The following is a 23,888-nucleotide window of genomic DNA, read 5'->3' on the forward strand; positions in this document are numbered from 1 at the left end:
CTGCCCGGCGACGTCGCTGTGACCGGCAAACCGCCTCCTTTCTAAGGGGGCTGTCCGTGTGGCGTCACAGTGACGTCACTGAGCGGCCGCCCAATAGAAGCGGAGGGGCGGAGATGAGTGGCCGGAACATCCCGCCCACCTCCTTCCTTCCTCATAGCGGCCGGGAGGCAGGTAAGGAGAGGTTCCTCGTTCCTGCGGCGTCACACATAGCGATGTGTGCTGCCGCAGGAGCGACGAACTACATCGTTACTGCTGCAGTAACGATAATCGAGAATGGACCCCCATGTCACTGATGAGCGATTTTGCACATTTTTGCAACGATGCAAAATCGCTCATCGGTGTCACACGCAGCAACATCGCTAATGCGGCCGGATGTGCGTCACCAATTCCGTGACCCTAACGACTCCGCATTAGCGATGTCGCAGCGTGTAAAGCCCCCTTAACAGTGAGAAATTTTTTGCTACAGCAACAGTTTTGTGAAGTACCTGTGGATTCAAAATGTTTACTATACTCCTGAATAAAATCCTTGAGGGGTCCAGTTTCCAAAATGAGGTCACTTGTGGGGGGTTTCTGATGTATAGGTGCCCAAGGGGCCCTGCTAATGTGACATGGTGCGCGCAATTTACTTCAACTTTTCCAAAATTCAAATGGTGCTCCTTCCATTCCAAGCCCTCCCATTTATCCAAACAAAGGTTTTTGGCCACATGTGTGGTATCCCTGCGCTCACAAGAAATTAGATAACAACCTGTGGGGTACACGTTTTGTTGTTGCCTCTTGAAAAAGTGAAAAATGTGTCGCTAAATCAACATTTTTGTGAAAAAAATGAAAATTTCAATATGGCAACCTAAGCTTATCAAATTCTGTGAAGTATTCGTGGATTCAAAATGCTCAATATACACCTAGATTAAAGCCTTGAGGGGTCTTATTTCCAGAATGGGGTCACTTGTGGGGGACCTCCACTGCTTAGGCACCTCAGGGGTTCTCCTAATGCAACATGGCGTCCGCTATTGATTCCAGCCAATTTTGCAGTCAAATTGCACTCCTTCTCTTCTGAGCCCTGTAGTGTGCCCAAACAGTTGATTTCCACCACATACAAGATATCAACAAACTCAGGAGAAATTGCGCAATAAATTTCATGGTGATTTTTTTCCTGTTACCCTTGTGAAAAAAAAAGCTACCTGGTTGAAGTAACAATTTTGTGGTAAAATTTTATTTTTTTATTTTCATGGCTCAACGTTATAAACTTCTGTAAAGCTCCTGGGGGTTCAGGGTACTCACCAAACATCAAGATAAATTCCTTGAGGGGCCTAGTTTCCAATATGGGGTCACTTGTGGTGTTTTTTTGCTGTTTACGTACCTTAGGGGTCCTCCAAATGCGACATGGTGCCCGCAATCTTTTTCAGCCAAATTTCCTTTCCAAAATTCAAATATTGCTCCTTCCGTTCCAAGCCCTCCCATTTCTCCAAACAAAGGTTTCAGACCACAAGTGAGGTATCACCGCGCTCATAAAAAAGTGGGTAACAAACATTGGGGTCAAATTTTTGGAATTACCTCTTGAAAAAGTGAAAAAATTGATGCTAAAGCAACATTTTTGAGAAAAAAATGAAAATTTTCAATGTGACAACGTAACGTTATCAAAATCTGTGAAGTACCTGTGGATCCAAAATGCTCACTATACCCCTAGATAGAAGCCTTAAGGGGTCTAGTTTCCAAAATGGTGTCACTTGTAAGGGGTTTCTGCTGTTTAGGTACCTTGGCGGACATGTAAATGCAACATGGTGCCCGCAATCTATTTCAGCCAAATTTGCTTTCCAAAATTCACATATTGCTCCTTCTGTTCCGAGCCCTCCCATTTGTCCAAACAAAGGTTTCTGACCACATGTGGGGTATTGGCGCGTTCATAAGAAAGTGGGTAACAAGTTTTGGGGTTCATTTTGTTGTGTTATTTCTTCTAAAAGTGAATAAATTTGGGGTAGAGCAACATTTTAGGTAAAATTTTATTTTTTGCTTTTTTTCATTCCACTTTGCTTTAGTTCCTGTGAAGCACCTGAAGGGTTAATAAACTTCTTGGATGTGGTTTTGAGTACTTTGAGGCGTGCTGTTTTGAGAATGGTGTCACTTTTGGGTATTTTCTGTCACCCAGGCCTCTCAAAGTCACTTCAAATGTGATGTGGTCCCTAAAAAAATGGTTTTGTGAATTTTGTTGAAAAAATGGGAAATTGCTGATGAACTTTGACCCCTTCTAACTTCCTAACCCCAAAACATTTTGTTTCAGAAATTGCGCTAATGTAAAGTAGACAAGTGGGAAATGTTATTTATTAAGTGTTTTGTGTGACATAACTCTCTGGGTTAAGGGCATAAAAATTAAAAGTTTGAAAATTGCAAAATTTTCAAAATTTTCATCAAATTTCCGATTTTTTCACAAATAAAAGCAAAAAATATCGTTCTAAATTTATAACTATCATGAAGTACAATATGTCACGAAAAAACAATGTCAGAATCACCGGGATCCGTTGAAGCGTTCCAGAGTTATAACCTCATAAAGTGACACTGGTCAGAATTGCAAAAAATGGCCTGGTCATTAAGTACAAAACTGGCTTTGTCCTTAAGGGGTTAAAGGGAATCTGTCAGCAGGTGTTTCCCACCTCATCTGAGAGCTGCATGATATAGGCAAAGAGACCCTGAATTCAACAATCTGTCACTTAATTAATTGTTTTGACACAGAGTTTTTAGATTTAGCAATGCAGCAGAGCTGAGAAACGTGCACCTGCCCACATCAGGCTCTGTATGTACAATATTTATAGACAGTGAGCTACTAATCACAGCAGGGGCGTGCTGGACTACCAGGCAAGCAATGCTGTAATCCGAGCAATGATAAGGTCCTGGTGTTAAAACAATCAATGCAGGTAAGCAGTACAGAGCTTGATAAGAGACACATCTCTGAAATCTTTGTTTTAATCCCTACTGCATGTTGTCTTCAGATGACCTGGCAAACACCTGCTGACAGATTCCCTTTAACTCAGCTTCCTGACTAATCCACCTCTCACCTCACTACTCCTTTTTCTCCTCTCTGCAAATCCCATCATTGACTCCTAATTTCCCAATGAATACAGTTTAGACTACTAACATTGACTTACAAAGCCTTCCATAACCTGTCTCATCCATATATCTCCGAACTAATCTCCAGAGTCCTCCACACATGTAATGTCTTATCCTCCCAAGACCTCCTTCTCTCCTCCACACTTGTACGTTCCTCACCCAGTCGCCTCCAAGACTTCTCCCAAGTGTCCCCCATCCTCTGGAATTCTGTGCCCCAACATGTCCGATTATCCACCACATTCGGGACTTTCAGACAGAACTTGAAAACCCATCTTTTCAAGAAAGCTACAGCCTGCAATGTCCCCACTGCCGCCTCGCCACCACCGGAGCAGGCGCAACCCCCAACCTACTGTCTACTCCGCATTATTCTATAGACTCTATATCCACAAGGACAGGACCCTCTCCCCTCTTTACCAGTCTGCTTGCTCATTGCTATATTTTGATTATAACCCCTTCTCATGTACAGCACCATGGAATCAATGATGATCTGAAAATAAATACTGTAAATATTAGATAACACCACCTTATATCTGACCCTTACACGGCAAGACAAATGGTCTCTGAGATGCCTGCTAATATAAGCGTATTTTTGTTGCAGTCCATTCCCACAATGATTTCCTCCTGGCTATTCTTACCCGATGCCAAATTCTTATTTCATCTCCTGGTAAGTAACTGCATTAAGTTTTCTTATTAGTTATTTTAACGTTGGTAATAAGGATGATACATGATGATGTGACACGCCAATGTTTCGCTTGTTTTAGAGGGAGCCGGAGTATTACCCTGCACAACCAAAACGAAGCCTAAAGGAAAGAAAAAAATCACCTCTGTTCGGCAGAAGTTTGATGTAAGCCCGTGTATCCTCTCGTAAGATGAAGTGTGCAATTGTAATGTAAAGCAAGGTGGGGTCAGTACAGCTTATCTGTGCCTTGCTGCCCCATCAGAGGGCAGCGTGATGTGGACACAGAGACCCTGATATCAGTGATGTCACTTTCTGAGCTTGAGTTTTGATAAAATCCCTGTTTTCTCTGCTGCAAGTCTAGCAGCTCTCTTAGGCTACTTTCACACATCACTTTTTTTGCCATCAAGCACAATCCGGTTTGTGCCTGATGCGACGGATTTGTCGCATATTGTATCAAAACTGATTCAACGGATCTGGTAAATTAATAGATCCGTCTAATACACTTCTGGTCACATTTTTTGTGACCAGAAGTGAATTTCCACAACTTCTGGGCATGCCCAGAAACAAAAGACAGAGCCATCGCCTGATTCCGTCATTTGACAGATGATGATGCCCATAGGCTTCCATTATAAAAAAGACGGATGGCGCCGGATCCGTCGCTTTCCATTTTTTCGATGCACACAAAAAACGTTGCACTGTCCGTTGCTTCCAGCGGCCGCACTCTCAATTTCTTTGTCGCTCCATTGGGAGACCCAGACAATTGGGGTGTATAGCTTCTGCCTCCGGAGGCCACACAAAGTATTACACTTTAAAAGTGTAACCCCTCCCCTCTGCCTATACACCCTCCCGTGGATCACGGGCTCCTCAGTTTGGTTTTTATGCTTTGTGTGGAAGGAGGCACACATCCACTCATGCATTCTCATTTTAGTTATTTCGGTTGGAAGAAAAGCGGGCCCCCACGGGGCCCCCGGCATGTTCCCTTCTCACCCCACTACGTCGGCGGTGCTGTTAAGGGTGAGGTACCCATTGCGGGTACAAAGGCCGGAGCCTCATGCCGTTTTCCTTCACCATCCCTCAGCGGCTCTGGGAGAAGTGGGATCCTGACCGGTCATCCATTTACTGGGACCGGGCTCCCTCCGCAGCCCCTGTGGGAATCTGCCGGACAGGAGTCTATTCATCCTCAGGGACCGGGCCCTGCATCTATAAGGTACTCTGTGTTTCCATGGGGACTGTGCATGGAGCACCTCTTTCCCGGACGCTGCAGCAGCTGCGGATTTGTGAAGACCGGCGGACCTCCGCGCCGACCGCGCCTGCTTGTCGGCCGCGGTTTTAACTTTAGTCCCCGGCTTCATCGCGGCCTAGTAGCAAAACTCCCGCCCCCGGGCCTGTCTGTCAGGGGTAAAGGCGGGACGGCCGACCTGACGTCGGATGTGAGGGCCGGAGCATCCTGTATGTTTCCTCCCCCCTCACTGATCACTGTGGGGACCCCAGATTCCCGCACTTTCCTAGCGCCGCCCACGGCTCCACTCCTCCCCTGAGAGCTCCGGCAGCCATTTTTTGGCATTCTGCCGGTGGAGGATTATCAGGGAAGAGCTCTGGGAGACCTAAGGCAGGGAATCTGGAGGACACACACTCCGCTTTTTACCGGTCACCCGGTGCTGGTCCCCCTAGGGTGCCGGAATAGATACGTATTTTGTATATATATATTTCTGTTCGGCCGGGCTGTATACCCTTTCCCATATACCCTCAGTGATCACTCTCCTAGGAGACAACAGCATGTCGTCCACAAGGAGCAAGGGCGCTAAGGCACAGGGTTTTTTTGCGTCCTGTACCTCGTGTGCGGCTATGTTACCTGCGGGTTCCACCTACCCTCACTGTGAGCAATGCTCGACCCCTGTTTCGCTTGCTCAGCCGGAGCCTCGGTCACTTGTGGGCCCCTCGGCTCAGGTTGACCACCCTGCTCCCCCGGTCCAGGCGGCAGGAACAGAGTTTGCAGTTTTTGCTGAGAAACTCTGAGTCACTTTCACAATCCATGGCTCAGTCTATGGACAAGTGGTCTGCCAAGCTGCTAGAAGCCTTGCAGTCCAGACCGGCCCTTACACAGGCCCCGGGCCCTGCTGGTTTGTCGCCTCCAGGTACCTCTCGGTCCGCGTCGCAGCACGCTCCCGGGGGGGACCCTAGGCCTCACGTGGAGGACTCCTGCACGGACCACAGTCCCAGACCGGCTAAGCGGGCTCGCTGGGAATCTTCCCCGACTTCTTCACGCTGCTCGGGGTCCCACCTTGATGACTCTCTGGAGGACGAGGCGGACGGCGCAGCTCAGGGCTCTGACCCTGACGTCGCCCTCAACCTTGATACACCTGAAGGGGACGCCTTAGTAAATGATCTTATCTCGTCCATCAATCAGGTGTTAGATCTATCTCCCCCGCCTCCACCTGTAGAGGAGTCGGCTTCTCAGCAGGAGAAACACCAGTTTCGGTTCCCCAAACGTACACGGAGTGCGTTTTTCGATCACTCTAACTTCAGAGATGCTGTCCAGAAGCCGAGCGGTTCCGGACAAGCGCTTTACTAAGCGCCTTACTGACACACGTTACCCCTTCCCCTCTGACGTTGTTAAGGGTTGGGCTCAATGTCCCAAGGTGGATCCTCCAGTCTCTAGATTGGCGGCTAGATCTGTGGTATCGGTTGCAGATGGCTCATCGCTAAAAGATGCCACTGACAGGCAGATAGAGCTACTGGTGAAATCCATCTATGAAGCCACGGGCGCGTCTTTTGCCCCGGCTTTTGCAGCCGTATGGGCACTCCAAGCTATCTCAGCTTGTCTTGCTGAGATTAATGCGGTCACACGTACTTCTGCTCCGCAGGTTGCGTCTTTGACTTCTCAGGCGACGGCATTTTCTTCATACGCCATGAACGCAGTCCTAGACTCTGCTAGCCGTACAGCGGTGGCATCCGCTAATTCAGTGGCAGTCCGCAGGGCCATGTGGCTGCGAGAATGGAAGGCAGACTCGGCTTCCAAGAGGTTCTTAACCGGTTTGCCGTTTTCTGGCGACCGATTGTTTGGCGAACGATTGGATGAGATTATTAAGGAATCCAAGGGAAAGGACTCCTCCTTACCCCAGTCCAAACCGAAGAGACCTCAGCAACGGAAAATACAATCGAGGTTTCGGTCCTTTCGTCCCTCCGCCAAGTCCCAATCCTCTTCGTCCAACAGGCCGGAGAAGGGCCAGAGGAACTCCTATGCGTGGCGGTCTAAGTCACGACCCCAAAAAGCCGCAGGAGGCACTGCCTCCAAGGCGGCCTCCTCATGACTCTCGGCATCCCCGAACCGCATCCTCGGTCGGTGGCAGGCTCTCCCGCTTTTGCGACGCCTGGTGGCCACATGTCCAAGACCGATGGGTGAGAGACATTCTGTCTCACGGTTACAGGATAGAGTTCAGCTCTCGTCCTCCGACTCGTTTCTTCAGAACATCTCCGCCACCCGCTCGGGCCGACGCACTTGTTCAGGCAGTGGACGCTCTGAAGGCAGAAGGAGTTGTGATTCCCGTTCCCCCTCAGGAACTTGGTCGCGGCTTTTACTCCAACTTGTTCGTGGTGCCAAAGAAGGACGGATCATTCCGTCCCGTTCTGGACCTCAAACTACTAAACAGACATGTGAGCACCAGACTGTTTCGGATGGAATCTCTCCGCTCGGTCATCGCATCGATGTCACAAGGAGACTTCCTAGCATCGATCGACATCAAGGATGCCTATCTCCACGTGCCGATCGCACCCGAACATCAACGCTTCTTGCGTTTCGCCATCGGGGACGAACACCTTCAGTTCGTGGCATTGCCTTTCGGCCTGGCGACAGCCCCACGGGTTTTCACCAAAGTCATGGCATCCGTCGTGGCGGTCCTACACTCTCAGGGCCACTCGGTGATTCCCTACTTAGACGATCTCCTAGTCAGGGCACCTTCTTGGGTGGCGTGTCAACACAGCCTTACCATCGCTCTGGAGACTCTCCAGCAGTTCGGGTGGATCATCAACTTCCCAAAATCCAAGTTGACACCGACCCAGTCACTGACTTACCTCGGGATGGAGTTTCATACACAATCAGCGGTAGTCAAGCTACCGCTGGACAAACAGCTGTCTCTGCAGGCAGGGGTGCAATCTCTTCTTCGGGGACAGTCACACCCCTTGAGGCGCCTCATGCACTTCCTGGGGAAGATGGTGGCAGCGATGGAGGCAGTGCCCTTCGCGCAATTTCATCTGCGCCCACTCCAATGGGACATTCTCCGCAAATGGGACAGGAAGTCGACTTCCCTCGACAGGAACGTCTCTCTTTCCCTTGCAACCAAGACGTCTCTTCAGTGGTGGCTTCTTCCCAATTCTCTATCGCAGGGAAAATCCTTCCTGCCCCCAACCTGGGCTGTGGTCACCACGGACGCGAGCCTGTCAGGGTGGGGAGCGGTTTTCCTCCACCACAGGGCTCAGGGAACCTGGACTCCGATGGAGTCTTCCCTTCAGATCAATGTTTTGGAGATAAGGGCAGTGTATCTAGCCCTATTGGCCTTCCAGCGGTGGCTGGAGGGCAGACAGATCCGTGTACAGTCGGACAACGCCACTGCCGTCGCATACATCAACCACCAGGGCGGCACGCGCAGTCGTCATGCCTTCCAGGAAGTCCGGCGGATTCTGCAGTGGGTGGAAGCCACAGCCTCCACGATCTCCGCAGTTCACATCCCGGGCGTAGAAAACTGGGAAGCAGATTTTCTCAGTCGTCAGGGCATGGACGCGGGGGAATGGTCTCTTCACCCAGACGTGTTTCGAGAGATCTGTCGCCGCTGGGGAACGCCGGACGTCGATCTCATGGCGTCACGGCACAACAACAAAGTCCCGCCATTCATGGCTCGGTCTCAAGATCACAGAGCTCTGGCGGCGGACGCGTTAGTTCAGGATTGGTCGCAGTTTCGACTGCCTTATGTGTTTCCTCCTCTGGCGATGCTGCCCAGAGTGTTACGCAAGATCAGGTCCGACTGCCGTCACGCCATCCTCGTCGCTCCAGACTGGCCGAGGCGGTCGTGGTACCCGGATCTGTGGCATCTCACGGTGGGTCAGCCGTGGGCGCTTCCAGACCGCCCAGACTTGCTGTCACAAGGGCCGTTTTTCCATCTGAATTCTGCGGCCCTCAACCTGACTGTGTGGCCATTGAGTCCTGGCTCCTAGCGTCTTCAGGGTTATCTCAGGATGTCATTGCCACTATGAGACAAGCCAGGAAACCAACGTCCGCCAAGATCTATTACAGGTCTTGGCGGATCTTCTTGTCCTGGTGCTCTGATAATGGTTTTGCTCCCTGGCCTTTTGCCTTACCCATTTTTCTTTCATTCCTTCAATCCGGAATGGACAAGGGTTTGTCACTCGGCTCTCTCAAGGGACAAGTATCGGCGCTCTCAGTATTTTTTCAAAAGCGTCTAGCCAGGCTTCCGCAGGTCCGCACGTTCCTGCAGGGAATTTGCCACATAGTCCCACCTTACAAGCGCCCGCTGGAACCCTGGGACCTTAACAGGGTGCTAACGGCTCTTCAGAAGCCACCTTTCGAGCCGCTGCGGGATGTCTCTTTATCACGTCTTTCGCAAAAGGTGGCATTTCTAGTGGCAGTTACATCACTCCGAAGAGTGTCGGAGCTTGCAGCGCTGTCATGCAAAGCCCCCTTCCTAGTGTTTCACCAGGATAAGGTGGTTCTGCGTCCTGTCCCGGAATTTCTCCCTAAGGTGGTATCTCCGTTTCATCTCAATCAGGATATCTCCTTACCTTCATTTTGCCCTAATCCAATTCACCAATGTGAAAAGGACTTGCACTCATTAGATCTAGTGAGAGTACTCCGGTTCTACGTGTCTCGCACGGCGCCCCTGCGCCGTTCAGATGCGCTCTTTGTCCTTGTTGCTGGCCGGCGTAAGGGATCGCAGGCTTCCAAGTCAACCTTGGCTCGGTGGATCAAGGAACCGATTCTTGAAGCTTACCGTTCTGCGGGGCTTCCGCTTCCTTCGGGGCTGAAAGCCCATTCTACCAGAGCCGTGGGTGCGTCCTGGGCATTGCGGCACCGGGCTACGGCTCAGCAGGTGTGTCAGGCAGCTACCTGGTCTAGTCTGCACACTTTCACGAAACACTATCAGGTGCATACCTATGCTTCGGCAGACGCCAGTCTAGGTAGGCGAGTCCTGCAGGCGGCGGTTGCCCACCTGTAAGAGGGAGTCGTGTCGGCTCTTTTTATTGAGGTATTCTTTTACCCACCCAGGGACTGCTTTTGGACGTCCCAATTGTCTGGGTCTCCCAATGGAGCGACAAAGAAGAAGGGAATTTTGTTTACTTACCGTAAATTCCTTTTCTTCTAGCTCCTATTGGGAGACCCAGCACCCGCCCCTGTTCCCTTCGGGCTGTTGTTCTTTTGTGTACACATGTTGTTCATGTTGAATTGTTCTTTTGGTTCATGGTCTTCAGTTCTCCGAACATCCTTCGGATTGAATTTACCTTAGACCAATTTATAAGTTTCCTCCTTCCTGCTTTTGCACCAAAACTGAGGAGCCCGTGATGCACGGGAGGGTGTATAGGCAGAGGGGAGGGGTTACACTTTTAAAGTGTAATACTTTGTGTGGCCTCCGGAGACAGAAGCTATACACCCAATTGTCTGGGTCTCCCAATAGGAGCTAGAAGAAAAGGAATTTACGGTAAGTAAACAAAATTCCCTTCTTTTGCCGCATCCGGCGGCCGCCGGATGAAATGCAAGGCCATGCTGCACAGTCTGGCGCTAATACAAGTCTGTGAGGAAAAAAACGGATCCAGCGTCATCAGACTGATCCGTTTTATCCGGAATTTGCCGGATTGTGCCTGATGGCAAAAAACTGATGTGTGAAAGAGGCCATAATGATAAGCTCTGTATAACCCCACCGACACCACTGATTGGCTGCTTTCTGCCTATTCACAGTGTACACAGAAAGCTGGCAATCTGTGGAGGGGGCGGGGTTATGCAGAGCTCATGAATATAGAGCACTACATGGCAGCAGGTTTACTAGTCCTCTACTGATAATCTGCAAATGACAAAGCTAGAATGCATGTTAAAAAGACCCCCAACTTAGAGCATCATAATGAGATCCTGATTCCAGCGATGTGTCACTTACTGAGCTGTTTGCTGTCATTTTGATAAAATCAATGTTTTTTCTGCTGCAGATCTAGCAGTTATACAGAGCTCATGAATATGCTGGACTACCTGCAGCACGCCAAGTAGTCCTGTAATGATAATCTACTGCTGATTAAACAGTGATTTTATCACAACTACAGCAAGCAGCCTTGTAAGGGACACATTACTGGAATCAGGATCTCTGCACCCCTATCAATGGTGACAGATTCCCTTTAATAGTAATGAGCATAGAAATGTAAGATCTCCTTGCGTTCCACATTACCTGATTTCCAGGGTGTTTTTGTTCCTTTCAATCCTCCTAAGCCCTGCTGCCATGTGGTCCTAGATAGTGTATGGTGTGATAGAATAAATGTGGTTTTGTCATGAACACTGATCACACCTTTTGATTATTCTTCTGAACAGCATATACACGTTTACTGATTATATGCAGGGAGCAGGCCCTGAGCTGCCGCTGTAAGACCCTTCATTGCTTTCTTCTCCAGCATCGTTTCCAGCCTCAGAATCCTCTGGCAGGAGCTCAGCAGTTTGTGAGTCGGGATCCTCAGGAGGACGATGAGCTGAAGCTGTGTTCTCACACCATGACGTTGCCCAGCAGAGGGCAGCTGGAGGGGCGGATGATTGTTACTGCTTTTGAGCATGGATTGGACAATGTAACAGAGGACGCAGTGACCATTGTTATGCACGCATTAGAGGTACGGGGTCTTTGGGCTTTATTAAACTTTACATAAGTAGCTGAGACCTCATGAGTCACATGGCTCATGGCTTCCCTGATGTCAGCAGTATAGCCCGTTCTAGGACAGTCTGCAAACAAGGACATGTCATATCATTCTGTATGCTTGGGAACAATTCCCAGGGCAACAGGAAATGTACTATTTCACACCCTGTTGTGCATTTTTTTATTTTGTTGACAACTGAAATCAGTTTAATAAGCAATGAGGCCATAAATAAATTATTAGTGGGGATGCCACCCCAGGGCTCCTGTCATCACACGGCTGAGTGCTTGACCCCGACTGTATACCAGTCCTATCCATATTTTGGTCCTACATACTGTAGAGAAGCAGGCGTCACTGCATCTTTCATTCCAATAAACAGTTACTACCATATTTTCCGGCGTATAAGACGACTTTTTAACGCCTGAAAATCTTCTCAAAAGTCGGGGGTCGTCTTATACGCCGGGTGTCCTCACTTTACACACAATAAAAGATATTCTCACCTGACCTCCGTGCCCGCGGAGCCTCCAGCTTTTTCTTGTAGTCCGCAGGCATACAGACTCCTCTGTGATAGCATCCATGCACGGAGCGGCCGCTGCAGGATGTTGTCATGGCTTTACTACGGTTGAATGCTTTACGGTGCCACAAAGCATTTAATTGCAGTAAAGCGCTGATAGTACCGGCGGCCCTGTGTATTGGACGCGCTTTACTGCAGTTGAATGCTTTGTGGCGCTGTAAAGCATTCAACTGTAGTAAAGACATGACGACATCCTGCAGCGGCCGCTCCGTGCTCTGGACGCTGTCACAGAGGGCTCTGTGTGCCTGCGGACTGCAAGAAACAGCTGGAGCCTCCGCGGGCATGGAGGACAGGTGAGAATATCATTTATTAAGTGTGAACAACTGCATGACAGGGGACAGAAGGGAACCAGCATGAGGGCATTATTGTACAATGGGCTCATTACTGCACGGGAAATTACAGCAGGGGACATCACTAAACAATGGGGACATTACTTGGGTCGGCTTACACTCGAGTGTATACAATTTATCCCAAACTCTGTTTTAACTGGAAAAGTTGGGGGTCGTCTTATACGCCGGAAAATAATATAATAAAAATAATAATAATATTTATTCATTTATATAGCGCTATTAATTCCATAGCGCTTTACATACATTGGCAACACTGTCCCCATTGGGGTTCACAATCTAGAGTCCCTATCAGTATGTTTTTGGAGTGTGGGAGGAAACCGGAGTACCCGGAGGAAACCCACGCAAACACGGGAAGAACATACAAACTCCTTGCAGATGTTGTCCTTAGTGGGACTAGAACCCAGGACCCCAGCGCTGCAAGGCTGCAGTGCTAACCACTGAGCCACCGTGCCGCCCTAAATACAGTATTTTCCTGAATCCAGTATACTACAATGAAGGGTTAAATAATAAACCTAAATAAAAAGAAACAAACTTTGCATGTTTGGTATCGTACTGACCTGGAGAATCTTGTTGTCAGGTGATTTTATGGTATATTGCATGCTGTAAACCCCCACCCCCCCCGTATTCTTTGTCGTGCTTTCAAATCTTTTTCCTGTTCTCCTGTAAATCACATAAGTGGATGGTGTCATTAAAAAGTACAACTAGTTTTGCATAGAGGAGAAGAAGTAAATAAGAAATATGGCTCTTGGAAAAAGGGGAGGAAAGGCACAAAAATGGAGGAAAGGGTTTAGAAAGCGGCTTAAGAATGAAATATGCACTGATTAGGTGAATATTACTAAGCTGGAGGTCAGCACAGTATCAGGACTACTGTGTGACGACTGAACGTGATGGCAAAGCAATTTTATATACAGGGAATTGAAAACGTTTTCATCCCCTGTAAAATTTCCTCGTTTTTTTTCCCGTTACTTCCAAAAACTTAAAGGGAACCTGTCACCACTTTTTTGGCCTATAAGCTGCCGCCACCACCACCGGCCTCTTATATACAGCATTCTAACATGCTGTATATAAGAGCCCAGGCCGCTGTGTAGAACATAAAATTCACTTTATAATGCTCACCTGGGGGGGTTGGTGCGATGCAAAATGGTCAGATGGGTGTCTCCGGTACCGGCACCTCCTCTTTTGGCCATCTTTGTCCTCCTTTTGAAGCCGGTGTGCATGACACATCCTACGTCATACACCCTCGCCGGTATTGAGGTCCTGAGCTGGCAGATCAAAGTATTGTAGTGCACCTGCGCAGGACCTAAATACCGGCCTGTTTGGATGACGTAGGATGGCGTCATGCACGCCGGCTTCAGAAGAAGGACTAAGATGGCCGAAAGAGGAGGCGCCGGTCCCAGAAAACAGCGCCACCCATCTGACCAGTTTTCACCACACCGACCCTCTAGTATTATAAAGTGTTTTTCTTCATGGTTCCTTATGGGAGACCCAGACCATGGGGTGTATAGCTTCTGCCTCCGGAGGACACACAAAGTACTACACTAAAAAGTGTAGCTCCTCCCTCCGAGCATATACACCCCCTGGAAGACCATATCCAGCCAGTTTAATGCTTTGTGTTTCTGGAGGTCACACACACATGCATTCTCATCTGATTTTTGATTTTCATTTTTGATTTTAAAGAATTGGAAGAAAAGCGGGTCCAAGCTGGACTCCCGGCATGTCCCTTCTCACCCCACTGTGTTGGCGGTGCTGTTAAGGTTGATTCTACAAGGCTGGAGCCTTACATGCCGCGCTCCTTCACCATCCCTATGGGCTCTGGCTTGAAGTGGGAGCCATCACGGTTCTCACTGCTTTGCAGGAGACCAGTCTCCATCCGCAGCCCCTTGAGGTCCCTGCCTGGACGGAGCGCTCACCCCTCAGGGACCTGGCCCTCTCTGAGGAGATGTTTCCCTCCCCTGTATCTCTCCTTGGCCCTCCGGTTCCCGCTCCTGGACCTAGCCCCACCAGTGTGGGCTCTTAAGGCCGTCTCTGCTTCTCTGGCGGAGATGCATTCCCTCACCAGGGACTCTATGCCCGAAATGGTTGCTTTAACTTCCCAGGCTTCGGCCTTTTCATCCTATGCCATGTCTGCCATTCTGGAGGCTTCTCACCGCACGGCGGTGGCTTCCGCTAATTCCCTCGCGATCCGCAGAATCTTGTGGCTTCGAGAGTGGAAAGCAGACGCTTCTTCCAAGAAGTACCTTGCTGGGCTCCCTTTTGCTGGGTCCCGGCTGTTCGGTGAACAACTGGATGAAATTATTAAGGAAGCTACTGGCGGGAAGAGTACTTCCTTGCCACAAACTAAAACCAGGAAACCTGTCCAGGGCAGGAACCAGTCGAGGTTTCGTTCCTTTCGTTCCTCTAACTGGTCATCCTCTAAGCCCTCAGCCTCGTCCACTAACTCAGCCAAGGATCGAAAAACCAGCTGGCACACAAAGCCGCGTCCTCCCCTTCTCAGGGCGCCCCTGCTGCTCCGACTCGCTCTGCAGTGCTCACAGAGGATTTTTCCTCTGTTCCCAGACCCCGTCCTCCTAAACGGAGACGTAGAGACTCTTCTCCTTCCTCGTACCACGGCTCTGATTCACGAGCTGAATCGCAGGGCGAGGAGGGATGCCTTTACTGTGGGCTCGGACGCTACCTCTATGTACCCCATTGATCTAACCGAAGGTGATGCGGATGTTAGTGAGTTAATTGCGTCCATTAATTCCGTACTGAACCTCAATCCACCAGTGTCAGAGGCAGAAGAACGGAGGAGCCGCTGCCACTAAGGCAGCCTCCTCTTGACTATCTGGCCGCGCCAGCAACGTCCTTAGTCGGTGGCAGGCTCTCCCACTTTGGCGACGTGTGGTTTCAACACGTCTCCGATCAGTGGGTGCGGGATATCATCTCCCACGGCTACAGGATAGAGTTCTCTTCCAGCCCGCCAAACAGATTTTTTTCTGTCCACTCCCCCCTGCTCCAAGGCCGCCGCCTTCTCCCAGGCCGTGGCATCCTTGCAGGCCAATGGGGTAATTGTACCGGTTCCCGCCCGGGAACGGTTCAGAGGTTTCTACTCAAATCTCTTCCTAGTCCCCAAAAAGGACGGTTCCTTCCGGCCCATCCTGGATCTCAAGCTTCTCAACAAGCATGTTCAGGTGCGGCACTTTCGCATGGAGTCTCTGCGATCAGTCATTGCCTCAATGACCCAAGGAGATTTCCTAGCATCCATCGACATCAGAGATGCCTACTTGCATGTGCCAATTGCGGTTTCACACCAGCGTTGGCTACGTTTTGCAATCGGAGAGGAACATTTCCAATTCGTGGCTCTCCCCTTCGGGTTAGCCACGGCCCCTCGAGTATTCACCAAGGTCATGGCAGCAGTGGTTGCGGTTCTGCACCTACAGGGGTTGGCAGTGATTCCTTACCTGGACGACCTTCTAGTCAAGGCTTCATCCAGTGCAGACTGTCAGCGGAGTGTCTCGATCACTCTCGCCACGCTTGTTCAATTTGGGTGGCTTGTCAATCTGCCCAAGTCCACTCTGAACCCGACACAGAATCTTACGTACCTAGGGATGCAATTCGAGACTCTGCCGGCACTTGTGAAGCTGCCCTTAGTCAAACAGCAGTCCCTCCATCTGGCGGTGCGCTCTCTGTTGAGGCCCCGCCGTCATTCCATCAGGCACCTCATGCAGGTGCTGGGTCAGATGGTGGCGTCAATGGAAGCGGTTCCCTTTGCCCAGTTCCATCTGCGTCCCCTGCAGCTGGACATTCTCCGCTGTTGGGACAAGCGGACCTCTTCCTTGCACAGGCTAGTGGCTCTGTCGCCGCAGACCAGGAGCTCTCTTCAGTGGTGGCTTCGGCCCCTCTCTCTGTCCCAGGGACGCTCCTTTCTGATCCCGTCCTGGGTGATTCTCACCACGGATGCCAGTCTATCCGGCTGGGGAGCAGTATTTCTCCACCACCGAGCACAGGGCACTTGGACGCCGTCCGAATCAGCCCTCTCGATCAATGTGCTGGAAATCAGAGCTGTGCTCCTAGCTCTCGTAGCCTTTCACCACCTGTTGGCGGGCAAGCACATTCGAGTCCAGTCAGACAACGCGACAGCAGTTGCCTACATCAATCACCAGGGCGGGACTCGCAGCCGCCTGGCAATGTTGGAGGTTCAACGCATCCTTCAGTGGACGGAGGACTCCAAGTCCACCATATCCGCAGTCCACATCCCAGGCGTAGAAAACTGGGAGGCAGATTATCTCAGCCGTCAAACCGTGGACAGCGGCGAGTGGGCCCTGCATCCGGCAGTGTTCCGGTCAATCTGCCGCAAGTGGGGCACTCCGGAAGTGGACCTAATGGCATCCCGGCACAACAACAAGGTCCCGGTTTACGTGGCTCGCTCCCACGATCTTCAGGCCTTGGCAGCGGACGCGCTGGTTCAAGACTGGTCCCAGTTCCGTCTGGCTTACGTGTTTCCCCCTCTAGCTCTCTTGCCCAGAGTCCTGCGCAAGATCAGGATGGAGGGCCGTCAGGTCATAATCATTGCTCCAGACTGGCCCAGGCGAGCTTGGTACCCAGACCTGCTCCATCTGTCCGTAGAGGTGCCGTGGCATCTCCCGGACCGCCCAGACCTTCTCTCTCAAGGTCCGTTTTTCCGCCAGAATTCTGCGGCTCTCAGATTGACGGCGTGGCTCTTGAGTCCTGGATCCTGACGGCTTCCGGCATTCCTTCTGAAGTCATCTCCACTATGACTCAGGCTCGGAAGTCTTCCTCGGCCAAGATTTACCACAGGACTTGGAGGATTTTCCTGTCCTGGTGTCACTCTTCCGGCCATGCTCCTTGGCCTTTTTCCTTGCCGACCATCCTTTCTTTTCTGCAGTCCGGTCTGCAGCTGGGATTATCCCTCAATTCCCTCAAGGGACAGGTCTCGGCTCTGTCAGTGTTGTTCCAGCGGCGTATCGCCCGACTGGCCCAGGTGCGCACCTTCATGCAGGGCGCATCTCACATCATTCCTCCATACCGGCGGCCTTTGGATCCCTGGGACCTTAATCTGGTCCTCACGGCCTTACAGAAACCCCCCTTCGAGCCTCTTAGGGAGGTTCCTTTGTTTCGCCTCTCACAGAAAGTGGTCTTTCTGGTGGCCATAACTTCTCTCAAGAGAGTTTCTGATTTGGCTGCGCTCTCTTCGGAGTTACCCTTTTTGGTTTTTCACCAAGACAAGGTGGTCCTCCGTCCGACTCCGGACTTTCTTCCTAAGGTGGTGTCTCCTTTCCACCTTAACCAGGACATTTCATTGCCTTCCCTTTGTCCGGCCCCTGTGCATCGCTTTGAGAAAGCATTGCATACTTTAGATTTGGTGCGGGCGCTCCGGATCTATGTGTCATGCACCGCTGCTCTCAGGCGGTGCACTTCTCTTTTTGTGCTGACCACAGGTCAGCGCAAGGGTCTTTCGGCTTCAAAACCGACCCTAGCTCGTTGGATTAGGTCGGCCATCTCCGATGCCTACCAATGTACTCAGGTGCCTCCCCCGCCGGGGATTAAGGCGCACTCGACCAGAGCTGTCGGTGCCTCTTGGGCTTTCAGGCACCAGGCTACGGCTCAGCAAGTCTGTCAGGCTGCCACTTGGTCTAGTCTGCACACCTTTTCGAAGCACTATCAAGTGCATGCTCATGCTTCGGCAGATGCGAGCTTGGGCAGACGCATCCTTCAGGCGGCTGTCGCCCATTTGTGAAGTTAGGTTTTGCCTACTTCGCAGTTCTGTTTATTACCCACCCATGGACTGCTTTGAGACGTCCCATGGTCTGGGTCTCCCATAAGGAACGATGAAGAAAAAGAGAATTTTGTTTACTTACCGTAAATTCTTTTTCTTATAGTTCCGACATGGGAGACCTAGCACCCTCCCTGTTGCCTGTTGGCAGTTTTCTTGTTCCGTGTGTTTTCACCGGCTGTTGTTGTAGACAGAGGTTCCGGTTGTTCCGGGTTTTACTCTCTCTACTTGTGGGTGGATGTCCTCCTTCAGCTTTTGCACTAAACTGGCTGGATATGGTCTTCCAGGGGGTGTATATGCTCGGAGGGAGGAGCTACACTTTTTAGTGTAGTACTTTGTGTGTCCTCCGGAGGCAGAAGCTATACACCCCATGGTCTGGGTCTCCCATGTCGGAATTATAAGAAAAAGAATTTACGGTAAGTAAACAAAATTCTCTTTATTTCCTACACAGCGGCCTGGGCTCTTATATGCAGCATATAAGAATGTTGTATATAAGAGCCCGGTGGTGGTGGCCACAACCTATAGGGCCCAAATATGGTGACAGGTTCCCTTTAAATGTATTTTATTGGAATTTTATGTCATATAAAAACACAAAGTAGCAAGTATTTGTGAAGGGTAAAGGAAATGATCCCTGGTTTTCTAAATATTTAAAAAATATAAATCTGAAAATTGTATTGTTCATTTAGTCAGCCCCCCGTAGTCTGCATCCCCTAAACAAAATCCTCCATGACCAATTGCCTCCAGAAGTCACCTAATTATTATAACTACATCTGTTCTGTGAAGACCTCAGAGGTTTGTCTGAGAACGTTTGAGATCACACAGCATAATGAAAACTAAGGAACACAACAGACAGGTCACGGTTAAAATTAAAGAGTAAAGTAGGGTTAGGTTATATGAAAAAAACAAAACAAAATAAGATTGCCCAAGTTCTGAACATTTCATGGGGCATTGATCAACCCATCATTCAAACATGGAATGACACAACTGGAAAATTACCAAGACATGGCCGTCCTCTTACACTGGCATCCCAATCAAGGAGAGCACTAATTAGAGAAGCAGTCAAGAGGTCCATGGTCACCCTGGAGGAGCCGCAGTGATCCACAGCTCGGGTAGGACAATTGCATATCACTCTGAAAACACCATCCCCACTGTCAAATATGGTGACAGCATCCTGCTGTGGGGAGGCTTTTCTTCAGCAGGGACAGGGAATCTGGTCAGAGCTGATGGGAAGATGGATGGAGCTAAATACAGGGCAATCCTGTAGGAAAACCTATAAGGGTCGTTTACACTGCTTTGTCCCCTGTTCAGTGGTCCCTTCAGGGCTTACATCCTAACCCCCCACAAAGTTAGATTTGGACATAAATGTGCCGAAGAGGCCATTGACTTTTATGGGGCAGACGGGGGTCACTGTGTGCTCTGCTGTGGACCATTTTCGGGTGTATATGCCTCCTGGAGGCGCATACCCAGACATCAAGTGCATCTGGGTATTCACCACCAGTAAGCATATATGGTGCACAGCAGGGCACACGGTGACTGTTTGCCTAATTAGTCAATGGTCCCGTCGGCACATACGTTCTGATACAATTTTGCAAGTGGTTCGGACGTAGGCCACGACATGACCACTGAACGGGGGAAGAACGGAGTGTAAAAACACCCATAGAGGCTGCAGAAGACCATGTATCATTTCCTTTACACTTCATCAATACTTGCTACTTTGTGCTGGGGTATCACATAAAATACACTTGTTTGTGAGTGTAACATGGAAAAATGTGGAAAAGTTAACAGGGTATGAGTACTTTTTTAAGATTCTATAGATATTATAAAAATAAAATCTGGCGTGGTCATGGCTTTTATAATTTGTTTGATAGTAAAAAGTTCCATCAAGACAATAGAATGGTGAGATCTACAGACTTCAGAGAAGCGGTCCTTCCTTGTTCAGCTTGTAAAGGAATGATGTATTGATTGTGTGTTTATAGAAACATTTAAAGAATTTGCTGACGGCCGTGATCTCGCGTAGACAAGCATATCGCCTTAAAGACGGACACTTCAGATATGCCTTCGGATGCAATATCAATCCCCAGCCATACCTAAGAAACAGCTTGCCAACCTACAATCAACTATTAGACTGGTAAGTGTTGACGTCCGGGTCTGCAGAATTGTTTTTGTAGGTTTTACCCCACAAGCTTTTTTTTTTTTCTTTTTCGCTCCTAATTGGGAGACCCAGACAATTGGGTGTATAGCTATTGCCTCCGGAGGCCACACAAAGTATTACACTTAAAAGTGTAAGGCCCCTCCCCTTCTGGCTATACACCCCCAGTGGGATCACTGGCTCACCAGTTTTGTGCTTTGTGCGAAGGAGGCAACACATCCACGCATAGCTCCACTGTTTAGTCAGCAGCAGCTGCTGACTATGTCGGATGGAAGAAAAGAGGGCCCATACAGGGCTCCCAGCATGCTCCCTTCTCACCCCACTTCATGTCGGAGGTGTTTGTTAAGGTTGAGGTACCCATTGCGGGTACGGAGGCTGGAGCCCACATGCTGCTTCCTTCCCCATCCCTTTTTACAGGGCTCTGGGTGAAGTGGGATTCTATCGGTCTCCAGGCACTGAGACCGTGCTCCATCCACAGCCCCTGGTATCTGCTGGACATGGAGCGGAGTATCTTCAGGGACATGGCCCTGCTACATGGAGGTACTCTGTGTCCCTGTGGGGACCGCGCAGACACACGGCAGCACTGCTGGGTGTGTTAGTGCGCCAGGGACAGCGGCGCTGTCCGCACTAGTGCCATCGCACACCACAGCGTTGCTGGGTGTGTTAGTGTATTGGGTGACTATTGCGCTAACCGCCGCTGCCATTTTTATTTAAGGCGCCGCTGGGATTTGTGGTGCGCCGGGGACTTCCGCGCCGGCCAGCACTGATATGCCGGCCGCGCTTATTAACTCGAGTCCCCGGCTTCTGGGCCTAGTCTCCCTTCGTTACCGCCCACAGGCCTGACAGTCAGGGTAGGGGCGTGACGCTGCATAGCACAGCAGCGCTGAGAGCTGGAGTATGTTTTGCATACTCCACCCCTCTCACTGTGTGCACTGTGAAACCGGATTCCCGCACTTTCTCAGGCACGCCCACGGCTTCCTTCTCTACAAGGACGCCGGCAGCCATGAGTGTCAGTTTCTGTACGATACAGAGACAAGTGTGGAAGACCCTGGCATTCTGATAGTCACACAATCGCTGCAATAGGCGTTAAGCAGCACCTGTGGTGCTAACCCCACTAGTGCAGAAGTGCACTTATAGATATGCTTGTACTATATACATTGCACTGTTTGGTCGCACGTTGTATATACCCTCCTGGATTGTGCGGAGGAGTTATCAACATATTCTCTGTGTAAAACAAAGGTGCAGAACCACATGTTTTTCTATGCAGCCGGTACAGCATGTACGGCTATACGGCCGGCAGGTTACATAGACCCCCATTATATCCAACTCAGCCGGAGTCTCTGCTAATGGCCAGAGGATGAGGACGGTGTCTGCAGTATTTACTGACAGATTTTCTGAGACTATGGCTATGATACTAGAAGCCTAGCAGTCCGGACATGTCTCTCACAACATGGGCACTGTTGAATCATTGATCCATGGCCCCCCTCAGTGTGAACAACTAACAGCTCCGGGAATGTCACACGCATCCCAGAGTCACGGCTCTGCACAGACGTCAGTCCCAGACAGCCTAAGCGGGCTCACTATGAGCGGCCCTCGGTTTCATCAGGGTCCTAGCAGAAGGACTCTCTGTGTAATGAGGCGGAAGTAGCGGCTCAGGATTCTGATCCTGAGACCGCTCTCAATCTGGATACACCTAATGGTGACGCCATAGTGAATAATCTTATAGCGTCCATCAATAGAATGTTGGTTATTTCTCCCAGCTCCTCCAGTGGAGGAGTCAGCTTCACGTATTTTTCTGGACCACTCTGCCTTCAGAGAGGCAGTCCAGGAACACCACACTTATCCAGATATGCGCTTCTCCAAACGGCTTAGGATACACGTTATCCCTGCCCCCTGACGTGGTCAAGGACTGGACCCAGTGTCCCAAGCGGCATCCTCCAATCTCCAGGCTTGTAGCTAGATCCATAGTTGCAGTGGGAGATGGAGCTGCACTTAAAGATGCCACTGACAGACAGATGGATCTCTGGTCTAAATCCATCTATGAGACTGTCGGCGCACCGTTGGCTCCAGCATTCTCACCCTTGGGGCACTCCAAGCTATTTCAGCTTGTCTTACACAGATTGACACGGTTACACGTACATCTGTGCCGCAGGTGGCATCCTTAACCTCTCAAATGTCTGCATTTGTTTCTTACGCGATTCAGGTTGCCCTAGACTCTGCGAACCGTACGGCAGTAGCCTCCGCTGCTCCGTGTTTTTAAGCAGAGCCTGGTCTGCTCGTTAAGTGAATGGAAGGCAGATTCTGCTTCCAAAAAAGGTTGCTTAACCAGTTGCCTTTTTCTGCTGACCGACTGTTTGGTGAGCGTTTGGATGTAACCATTAAACAGTCCAGGGGTAAGGATTCATCCTTTCCTCAGCCCGGACACAACAAACCCCAACAGAGCAGGAGGCAGTCGTGGTTTCGGTCTTTTCGAGGCTCGGGCAGGTCCCATTTTTCCTCGTCCAATGTGGACTCAAAAGGATCAGAGGAGCTCAGATTCTTGGCGGGCTCAGTCACGCCCAAAAAAGAGACAGTCTGAAAACCCGCTTCCAAGGCGGCTTCCTCATGACTTGCGGCCTCCTCTCTCCGCATCCTCGGTCGGTAGCAGGCTCACCCGCCTTGGCGATATTTAGCTGCCATAGGTCAATGACCGTTGGGTGTGAGACATTCTGTCTCACGGGTACAGGATAGAGCTCACTTCTCGTCCTCCAACTCGATTCTTCAGAACTTCTCCACCTCCCGGCCGAGCCGCTGCTCTTCTGCAAACAGGGTGCACTCTATAGGCAGAAAGAGTGATGACCCCCGTTCCTCTTCAGGAACAAGGTCACGGTTTTTACCCCAAATTATTTGCGGTGCCTATAAGAACGGGCCGTTCCGTCCCGTTCTGGATCTAAAACTGCTCAGCAAGCTCGTGGACACCAGGCGGTTCCGGATGGAATCCCTCCGCCATGTCATCGCCTCAATGTCCCAAGGAGATTTCCTAGCATCATTAGGCATCAAGGATGCTTATCCACACGTGCCGATTGATCCAGAGCACTAGCGTTTCTACGCTTCGTTATAGGAGACGAACACCTTCTGTTCGTAGCTCTACCTTCCGGCTAGCGACAGTCCCACTGGTCTTCGCCAAGGTCAGGGCAGCAGTAGTCACAGTCCTGCACTCTCAGGGTCACTCTGTGATCCCATATTTAGACGATCTACTTGTCAACGCACTCTCTTAGGAAACATGCCGACACTGCCCGAACGTTGCGCTGGAGACTCTCTAGAGTTTTGGGTGGATCATCAACTTTTTGAAGTCAGATCCGACCCCGACCCTATCGCTAACATATCTAGGCATG

At 50.2% G+C, this 23,888-nt stretch overlaps 1 protein-coding gene across 1 annotated transcript in view; it reads left to right on the plus strand.

The window, feature by feature from the left end:
• The window catches only part of TADA1 (transcriptional adaptor 1), a 75,484-nt gene that overhangs the window by 9,063 nt on the left and 42,533 nt on the right, over positions 1-23,888 (plus strand). The window contains exons 3-6 of the mRNA XM_075320990.1: positions 3,698-3,763; positions 3,861-3,943; positions 11,438-11,647; positions 20,342-20,493. Of these exons, the coding sequence (XP_075177105.1) occupies positions 3,698-3,763; positions 3,861-3,943; positions 11,438-11,647; positions 20,342-20,493 (511 nt within the window). The remainder of the gene's footprint in view (positions 1-3,697; positions 3,764-3,860; positions 3,944-11,437; positions 11,648-20,341; positions 20,494-23,888) is intronic.

This window comes from Anomaloglossus baeobatrachus, chromosome 8 (assembly GCF_048569485.1).
Source record: "Anomaloglossus baeobatrachus isolate aAnoBae1 chromosome 8, aAnoBae1.hap1, whole genome shotgun sequence".
Lineage (NCBI taxonomy): Eukaryota > Metazoa > Chordata > Amphibia > Anura > Aromobatidae > Anomaloglossus > Anomaloglossus baeobatrachus.